The 9520-nt window shown below is 35.4% G+C and overlaps 2 protein-coding genes across 2 annotated transcripts; both read left to right on the top strand.

Annotated features, from left to right (window-relative positions):
- Positions 1-528: 528 nt before the first annotated feature.
- On the top strand, positions 529-4016 carry LOC149209038 (uncharacterized). Its single transcript, XM_089394193.1, has 2 exons — positions 529-3304; positions 3413-4016. Exons 1-2 carry the CDS (start codon positions 565-567, stop codon positions 3496-3498), a joined length of 2826 nt encoding a protein of 941 aa, XP_089250319.1. The 5' UTR covers positions 529-564; the 3' UTR covers positions 3499-4016.
- A 4574-nt stretch (positions 4017-8590) lies between these two features.
- Positions 8591-8983, top strand: LOC149209037 (putative leucine-rich repeat receptor-like serine/threonine-protein kinase At2g24130). The gene has a single exon (XM_089398503.1). The coding sequence runs from the start codon at positions 8591-8593 to the stop codon at positions 8981-8983; it is 393 nt and encodes a 130-aa protein (XP_089254629.1).
- Positions 8984-9520: the final 537 nt, after the last annotated feature.

The following is a 9520-nucleotide window of genomic DNA, read 5'->3' as shown; positions in this document are numbered from 1 at the left end:
ACACTATACACGGTACTACGTCTTCTTCACGACGCCACTTTTCTCTGCCGTGGAAGACTTTTGAAAGACTTCGTTTTCCCCCTCTACGTTCACACTATACACGGTACTACGTCTTCTTCACGACGCCACTTTTCTCTGCCGTGGAAGACTTTTGAAAGACTTCGTTTTCCCCCTCTACGTTCACACTATACACGGTACTACGTCTTCTTCACGACGCCACTTTTCTCAGCCGTGGAAGACTTTTGAAAGACTTCGTTTTCCCCCTCTACGTTCACACTATACACGGTACTACGTCTTCTTCACGACGCCACTTTTCTCAGCCGTGGAAGACTTTTGAAAGACTTCTTTGATGCCTTGTCCTTTACGTTTTCCCCCTTTCTACGTTCACACTATACACGGTACTACGTCTTCTTCACGACACGCGGTTTCTCTCCTTATAAATACTCACTCACTTCACCTATACTCACTGCATTTCTCCCCTCCCTTCCCCTCTCCCACTTCACCTATACTCACTGCATTTCTCCCCTCCCCTCCCCTCTCCCAGAGGCTGCGATTTCAACCACCATGCCCTCTCTTTCTTTTGCTTTTCATCTGCTCTTTCTCCTCCTCATCTTTTCCTTCACCCCTGGGAAAGGATCCCACTCTTTCCACAATGACCACCAATCCCTGGTGGCATTCAGGAACCTCATTGCCAGCGATCCACATCATTCCCTCGCAGATTGGACTCCCGCCAACCCCTTCTGCAACTGGACCGGCGTCACCTGCAACCGCCGCCATCCAAACAGAGTGGCCTCCCTCAACCTCACTCTGATGGATCTGAGCGGTTCCATTTCTCCATCGCTCGGCAATTTGTCGTTTCTCCGCACGCTCATTCTCTCAGGCAATGAGCTCACTGGTCATATCCCCAATCAATTGGGACGCCTCTTTCGTTTGAGGATGCTCGATTTGGCAGATAATGAGTTGGACGGAAATATCCCAACTCAACTCTGCAGTTGCAGAAATTTGACTTTTCTGGCGTTGGACCACAATGGCTTGGAAGGAGATATCCCAAGCGAGTTGGGTTCCCTTCCGCTTTTGCAAGAACTTTACTTGGGAGAGAACGAGCTGACAGGTACCATTCCCTTTTCCTTGGCAAACCTTTCATCGCTGAATGAATTAGTTTTGCAAGGCAACAGTCTGACCGGTCCTATCCCGAGGGAGTTGGGTTCCCTCCCGCAATTGCAAGAGCTTGCCTTGGACCATAACGGGCTGACAGGTACCATTCCCTCTTCCTTGGGTCGCCTCACCCATTTGCAAGAACTTGCTCTTTCTGGAAATGATTTGTCAGGTCGCATTCCCACATCTTTGTCAAATATGTTAAACTTGAAATCTCTCAATTTAGCGGCAAATCAACTTACTGGAGAGATTCCAAAGTTTCTTGGAAATTTCTCCAACTTGGTATTCCTCGCTTTAAGTTATAACAAGCTGAGTGGGACCGTGCCAATAGAGTTGGCTAAGTTATCTTTTCTCAAATTTTTATATTTGAATAACAATCAACTAGATAGTGGCAATGTTATAAACATGCCTTTTCTTACTGCTCTTACTAATTGTTCTCACTTACACTACCTATGGTTGCACAACAATAAATTAAGTGGTGTTTTACCATTTGCCATAGGTAGATTATCTACTAATTTATCTATGTTAGTATTATCAAATAATAAAATACAAGGAAACATCCCTCCACATATAGGTAATCTTAGCAGCCTAACCTTATTAAATTTAAGTGAAAATTTTCTAAATGGTAATGTTCCACCATTAGGAAAATTTGTAAAAATAGAAAGATTGTATTTAAGTAACAATAATTTAGAAGGAAACATACCTGACGATTTTGAAGGCTTACAACACCTTGGTCTCTTGGACCTTAGTGTAAATAGTCTCTCTGGAAAGATTCCAAATTCCCTTTCACTCCTTAAACAACTAAGAAGACTCCATCTTCATCACAATAACTTATCAGGGACCATACCTTCCAGCTTAGGAGATTGTATAATTTTGGAATTGCTTGACCTATCTCACAATAGGCTCTCTGGAATTATACCACATGAAATTGGGAAATTTTCTAATCTACAATTCTATTTGAATTTGTCATGGAATTTATTAGAAGGTTCCTTGCCCATGGAGATTGGTAAAATTGCAATGGCTCAAGCTGTAGACATCTCTTTCAATCAATTGATTGGGGCAATCCCCCCTGCACTTGGAAGTTGCAATGAGCTACAATTATTGAACTTATCTCGCAATTCCTTCCAAGGGTCTATTCCAGAGTCACTTGGAAATTTACAAAGCCTTGCAAGTCTAGACCTCTCTTTGAACAACTTATCAGGTATAATACCAGTGGTCACACTCAAGAATTTGAAAATGCTTCAAAGCTTGAATTTGTCTTTCAACAATTTCACTGGGGAAATTCCAGAAGGAGGGTTTTTTGCAAATAGAACAATTGTCATGTCCTTAATTGGAAATCCTGGCCTTTGTGGACCACAAGTATTTCAACTGCCTGCATGTCAAACACCAAGACATCATTTTGCACTTGTGAAAAGATTGATACTGCCAGTGAGTGGAGTTGCTGCTTTTATATTATGTTGTTTACTTTTTGGATTCCTTTGCAAAAGAAAGGGATTCCTTTGGAAAAGAAATATGCATGTGCAAAACTTTGATTCCTCACAAGCCATTTTGCAAAGGTTGGAGCACAAAAGGATCTCATATCAAGAGCTTCATATAGCAACTAATGGATTTGCCGAGGCCAACTTGTTGGGAACAGGGAATTTTGGTTCAGTTTATAAAGGAATTTTGATTGATGGCACACTTGTTGTTGTAAAAGTTTTCCATTTGCTAAAGGACAAGGCTGAAAAGAGTTTTAAAGCGGAATGTAGCATCTTGCAAAAGGTTCGACATCGAAATCTGGTGAAAATCATAACCTCATGTTGCAACATTGATTTCAAAGGATTAGTGTTCAAATTTATGTCTAATGGAAGCCTGGAGAAGCATTTGTATCCTAATACAAATGACAACAATGGTGAAGATGCATGTGAAATGGGACTAAAAACAAGATTGGACATTGCAATAGATGTGGCCCATGCCATTGAATATCTTCATCATGATTCATTTGTGCAGGTAGTGCATTGTGATTTAAAACCAAATAATGTGCTTATTGATGAAGACATGTCAGGGCATGTAACAGATTTTGGTATTGCAAGGTTAATTGATGAAACCTCTACTGAGTCACTTACTTCAACACTTTCTTTGAAAGGATCTATGGGCTATATTGCACCAGGTATGATATTTAGAATGTTAAATGTTTGCTTTTCATTTCTAAATGTCTCACCAACATTTTTGTATGGAATAATAGAGTAAAATTTGATGAATGTTATCTTAAATGCAGAGTATGGATTCGGTCAGCCAGTGTCTACCAAAGGAGATATTTACAGCTATGGCATTTTGTTATTGGAAATGCTTACGAGGAAATGACCAACTAATGATATGTTTTCTGGAGACCTGAACTTGCACAAGTGGGTAAATCTAGCCTTTCCAAGCAGCGTTAAGGAGGTAATTGACAACAACCTTCTTAGGGAGGTGGAAGGAGATGAATTTGAAGAAAACAATGTATTCAATTGCATATCTTCTCTTATACAAGTTGGTTTGGTTTGTTCAAAAGATTCACCCAATGAACGACCAACTATGAGAGATGTGGTAATGGTATTGGAGAACCTTAGAAATGATTTGGGGGCAAATGCAATTGCTTCTAGGAGATTAAGGCAAAGCATATCTAATTTGCTTAGCAATACAAATGCAACAAGGAGTGATACACATGCATCAAATGCCCATAGTTCTTCCTCATTTTAGTTTGTGAAAATTGCAATACCAGAAGATTTCAATATTTCCATTGTGCATACAATGGCACTTGTTTTTTTTTTTAAAGTTATAATCGTTGAAGTAAACTTCTATTAGTATTTATATTTGTATGTCAGTATTATCAAAATAAAAAGTACACGCTTTTGTGACATTGCAACTATACATTGGTTTATTTTATTGGCCATTCATAATGACAATGTTTTTAATTGTCTCAAATTAATTTCATTATTTATTTGTCTATAAATGAAAGGATATAATTAAAAAATAACAATCACCTATAACTTATAAACACACTTTTTTAGATCAGCGAATTGATTTTATGAATTATATTGGATTTTAATTACACTTTTGATATTATTTTTAATTATTTGACCAAATTTTTGTTCATATTTACTATCTATTTATGATTATTATTAATGTGAAAATTAAATTCTTTAATAACACTTTATTAACCAAATGAAAAAATTATATCTTAATGTGATTTATTACTATTATCCATGATGTCAATATTCATATCTACAAAATAAAAACCTCTCTCACAAAAGGTGATATGAAACTAATTGTATTATCTTTAGAGCGCAAATTACTGGATTAATATATTAAATTTAACCATAACTAATTTGTTTATGTCATTAACAATAATTTAAATGTTGAATTCCCATTTAGATGTGATTTTTTAAATTTTCATGTAAATCAAATTGATGAAACATCAAGAACAATTCTATTCTTTTAAATATATCATTTGATCCATTTAAATTTCAGTTATATATAATTTGTTTATATTATCAATAAAAATTCAAAAGTTAAGTTCTAATCTTAAATATGATTTTTTAATTTTCTTATTAATGAGATTAGTGAGCCATTAATGGAACTTGATGGTGAACTGTATACAATGCACGAATATTTAAGTATACAATTTTGATCTAAAAATCATGTTGAAAGACATGAAAATTTATGTTACAAAACTATGACTTATTATAATTTTTAACAATTTAGAACTTTTTTTAGTTATATTATAATTATATCATATATAAATTTTATATCCCCATACATTGTTGGAGACATGTCTGAGAGATTTCCTTACCCTTTCAACCCTTCTTTTCTTCAAAGGACTCTTGTTGACCATGTAGATATTTGGCTTCTTGTATTAGGGCTTCTTATATTCTAGCGAATACTTCAATTTGATAGTTAATGTTATTGACAAAACAATGGGATATGGAAGACGTTTTATTCTATGCTCCTATTAATAAAGTAGCGAGTGATGAAAGTTAAGGTTTTATGCTAAGTTGGCCTCTCTAGCTTCCAATGGATAGAGGTTTCTTGAATATGGTATAAATATGTTATTATTTCAAAACCATAAATCACATAGATTTCATTTCACAATTTTCTAAGTGGTATGTTCATTGAATTTATCTCAAACTACCTTATTAGGATCTACTCCAAATTCAATTGGAAATTTATAGAGTCTTATGAACTTAGATCTTTCTTCCAACTCCCTATTAAGGACAATTCCAATTACTCTTGCATTTGAAAATGTTTTAGTATTTGAAATTATCTTTCAACAATCTCATTGGGGAAATTCCAAAAGGAGGGTTTTTTTTTATCCAAAAAAAAACAATTTTCATGTCCTTTATTGGAAACCCTATCTTTTTCAAACCACAAGCATTCCAATTACCTATCTCTCAAACAACAAGAGATCATTTTGCATTTGTGAAAGAGTATTATTGCTAATGAATGTAGTTATTGTTGTTGTACTATGTTGTCTACTTTTGGGATTCATTTGGAAAGGAAATAAGTGTATGCAAAATGTTAATTCCTTGCAACATATTGTCTAAAGGTTAGATTAGAAAAGGATCTCATATGATGAGCTTCACATAGAAATTAATAGATTTACCAAAGCCAACTTGTTAGTAATGAGGAGTTTTGGTTAATTTATAAAGGAATTTTAGCGATGACACAGTTGTGGCTACATAAGTTTTCTAGTTGCAAAAGACAAGGTTTTCAAGAGTTCTAGATTAGAATGTAGTGTTCTACAAAAGGTTCAAAATTGAAATCTGGTGAGAATCATAACTTCATGTTCCAACCTCCATTTTAAAGGATTAATGTTCCAATATATGTCTAACAAAAGCTTGGAGAAGCATTTGTAGGGATGACAATAATGGTGAAGATGTATGTGAATTGGCTTTGAAAACACAATTGGATATCGCCATTGATGTGGCCCATGCGATGGATTACTTTCATCATGATTCTTTTGTTCAAGTGGTACTTTTTTATTTGAAATCCGATAATGTGTTTTTGGATGAAGACATGATGGTCCATATAGTGGACTTTGGTATCGAAAAATTAATGAATGCAACCCCTACTAACTCACTTCAACATTTGGTTTGAAAGAATCCATGGGATAAATTGTCCCAAGTATGACATTTTAGAACATTAATTTTACTTGTTTTTCCTCATCAATAGTTTTTGTACACAGTGGTAAAGTAAAATATAATGAAGGTTGACTTCAATATGGAGTATGGATTAATTGAGATAGTGTTTACCAAAGTAGATATATATAGTTATGATATTTTTTTTAGTGGAAATGCTTACTAGGAAGCAACCAATTTTTTTTGAGATGACATGTTTTTCTGGAAATGTAAACTTGCACAAGTGAGTGAAGCTAGTGTTTCCAAACAAAGTGAAGGAAGTATTTCTCTTAAGTATTTTTAGTGAGGTGGATGGAGATGGATTTGTAGAAAATAATGTATACAATTACTTTATGTGCTATGAGTTAGTTTGATTTTCTCAAAACATTAAACCAATGAATGAACAACTATGAAAGATGTGGTAACTGTTATCACCCCAAGAAACTCTCCTAGGTTGTATCTCGGAGATGCTCGGGAACATTACAAACTCAACATAATGTTGGAAATGGATGAATGGAAGGAATGATGCTTGTCCAAGCCAGATAACCACTTCTACTATGCTTAACTCCAGACATGGGTGAACACCCCCAGACTACAAGGCTTTAGACCACCAATTACTCACAGTTTGAGGATTAGGTGAACGTGGAGAATACTGACCAAACCAGTAGATGCACAAGACCATGTGATGGCCAGCTGCAACCAGTAAAGAGGTCTGCAAATCTATTTCCTAATGCACAGACAGGACGACAGCTCTCTGGCACTAAGTTAACAAGCTGAGTGGGATAGTGCCTATAGAGTTGGCTAAGTTATCTTTTCTAAAATTATTACAATTGAATAACAATCAACTAGATAGTGGCAATGCTATAAACATGCCTTTTCTTATCGCTCTTAATAATTGTTCTCACTTAGAGTACCTATGGTTGCACAACAATAAATTAAGTGGTGTTTTTCCACTTGTCATAGGTGGACTTTCTACTAATTTATCTATGTTAGCATTATCAAATAATAAAATACAAGGAAACATCCCTCCACATATAGGTAATCTTAGCAGCGTAATATTCTTAAATTTAAGTGAAAATTTTCTAAATGGTAATGTTCCACCATTAGGAAAATTTGTAAAAATAGAAAGATTGTATTTAAGTAACAATAATTTAGAAGGAAACATACGTGACGATTTTGAAGGCTTACAACACCTTGGTCTCTTGGACCTTAGTGTAAATAGTCTCTCTGGAAAGATTCCAAATTCCCTTTCACTCCTTAAACAACTAAGAAGACTCCATCTTCATCACAATAACTTATCAGGGACCATACCTTCCAGCTTAGGAGATTGTATAAATTTGGAATTGCTTGACCTATCTCACAATAGCCTCTCTCGAAGTATAACACATGAAATTGGGAAATTTTCTAATCTACAATTCTATTTGAATTTGTCATGGAATTTATTAGAAGGTTCCTTGCCCACGGAGATTGGTAAAATTGAAATGGCTCAAGCTATAGACATCTCTATCAATCAATTGATTGGGGCAATCCCCTCTGCACTTGGAAGTTGCAATGAGCTACAATTATTGAACTTATCTCGCAATTCCTTCCAAGGGTCTATTCCAGAGTCACTTGGAAATTTACAAAGCCTTGCAAGTCTAGACCTCTCTTTGAATAACTTATCAGGTATAATACCAGTGGTCACACTCAAGAATTTGAAAATGCTTCAAAGCTTGAATTCGTCTTTCAACAATTTCACTGGGGAAATTCCAGAAGGAGGGTTTTTTGCAAATAGAACAATTGTCATGTCCTTAATTGGAAATCCTGGCCTTTGTGGACAACAAGTATTTCAACTACCTGCATGTCAAACACCAAGACATCATTATTCACTTGTGAAAAGATTGATACTGCCAGTGAGTGGAGTTTTTGCTTTTATATTATGTTGTTTACTTTTGGGATTCCTTTGGAAAAGAAAGGGATTCCTTTGGAACAGAAATATTCCTGTGCAAAACTTTGATTCCTCACAAGCCATTTTGCAAAGGTTGGAGCACAAAAGGATCTCATATCAAGAGCTTCATATAGCAACTAACGGATTTTCCGAGGCCAACTTGTTGTGAACAGGGAATTTTGGTTTAGTTTATAAAGGAATTTTGATTGATGGCACACTTGTTGCTGTAAAAGTTTTCCATTTGCTAAAGGACAAGGCTGAAAAGAGTTTTAAAGCGGAATGTAGCATCTTGCAAAAGGTTCGACATCGAAATCTGGTGAAAATCATAACCTCATGTTGCAACATTGATTTCAAAGGATTAGTGTTCAAATTTATGTCTAATGGAAGCCTGGAGAAGCATTTGTATCCTAATACAAATGACAACAATGGTGAAGATGCATGTGAAATGGGACTAGAAACAAGATTAGACATTGCAATAGATGTGGCCCATGCCATTGAATATCTTCATCATGATTCATTTGTGCAGGTAGTGCATTGTGATTTAAAACCAAATAATTTGCTTATTGATGAAGACATGTCAGGGCATGTAACAGATTTTGGTATTGCAAGAATAATTGATGAAACCTCTACTGAGCCACTTACTTCAACACTTTCTTTGAAAGGATCTATGGGCTATATTGCACTAGGTATGACATTTAGAATGCTAAATGTTTGCTTTTCATTTCTAAATGTCTCACCAACATTTTTGTATGGAACAATAGAGTAAAATTTGATGAATGTTATCTTAAATGCAAAGTATGGATTCGGTCAGCCAGTGTCTACCAAAGGAGATATTTACAGCTATGGCATTTTGTTATTGGAAATTCTTACCAGGAAACGACCAACTAATGATATGTTTTCTGGAGACCTGAACTTGCACAAGTGGGTAAATTTAGCCTTTCCAAGTAGCGTTAAGGAGGTAATTGACAACAACCTTCTTAGGGAGGTGGAAGGAGATGAATTTGAAGAAAACAATGTATTCAATTGCATATCTTCTCGTATACATGTTGGTTTGGTTTGTTCAAAAGATTCACCCAATGAACGACCAACTATGAGAGATGTGCTAATGGTATTGGAGAACCTTAGAAATGATTTGGGGGAAAATGTAATTGCTTCTAGGAGATTAAGGCAAAGCATATCTAATTTGCTAAGAAATACAAATGCAACAAGGAGTGATACACATGCATCAAATGCCCATAGTTCTTCCTCATTTTAGTTTGTGAAAATTGCAATACCAGAAGATTTCAATATTTCCATTGTGCAT

This window comes from Pinus tabuliformis, chromosome 1_2, assembly GCF_031772625.1.
Source record: "Pinus tabuliformis cultivar Carrire ecotype Pingquan chromosome 1_2, CPIR1, whole genome shotgun sequence".
NCBI classification, from domain to species: domain Eukaryota; kingdom Viridiplantae; phylum Streptophyta; class Pinopsida; order Pinales; family Pinaceae; genus Pinus; species Pinus tabuliformis.
Note: the sequence above shows the minus strand (reverse complement) of the source record. Positions and strands in the feature narration are given on the sequence as shown.

Excerpts from the sequence above, each read along its gene's own strand:
- LOC149209038 (XM_089394193.1), top strand. The coding sequence starts at position 565 with ATGCCCTCTCTTTCTTTTGCTTTTCATCTGCTCTTTCTCCTCCTCATC. Across the intron at positions 3,305-3,412 it reads TATGGGCTATATTGCACCAG|AGTATGGATTCGGTCAGCCA; the intron begins GTATGATATTTA and ends TCTTAAATGCAG.
- LOC149209037 (XM_089398503.1), top strand. The coding sequence starts at position 8,591 with ATGTCTAATGGAAGCCTGGAGAAGCATTTGTATCCTAATACAAATGAC.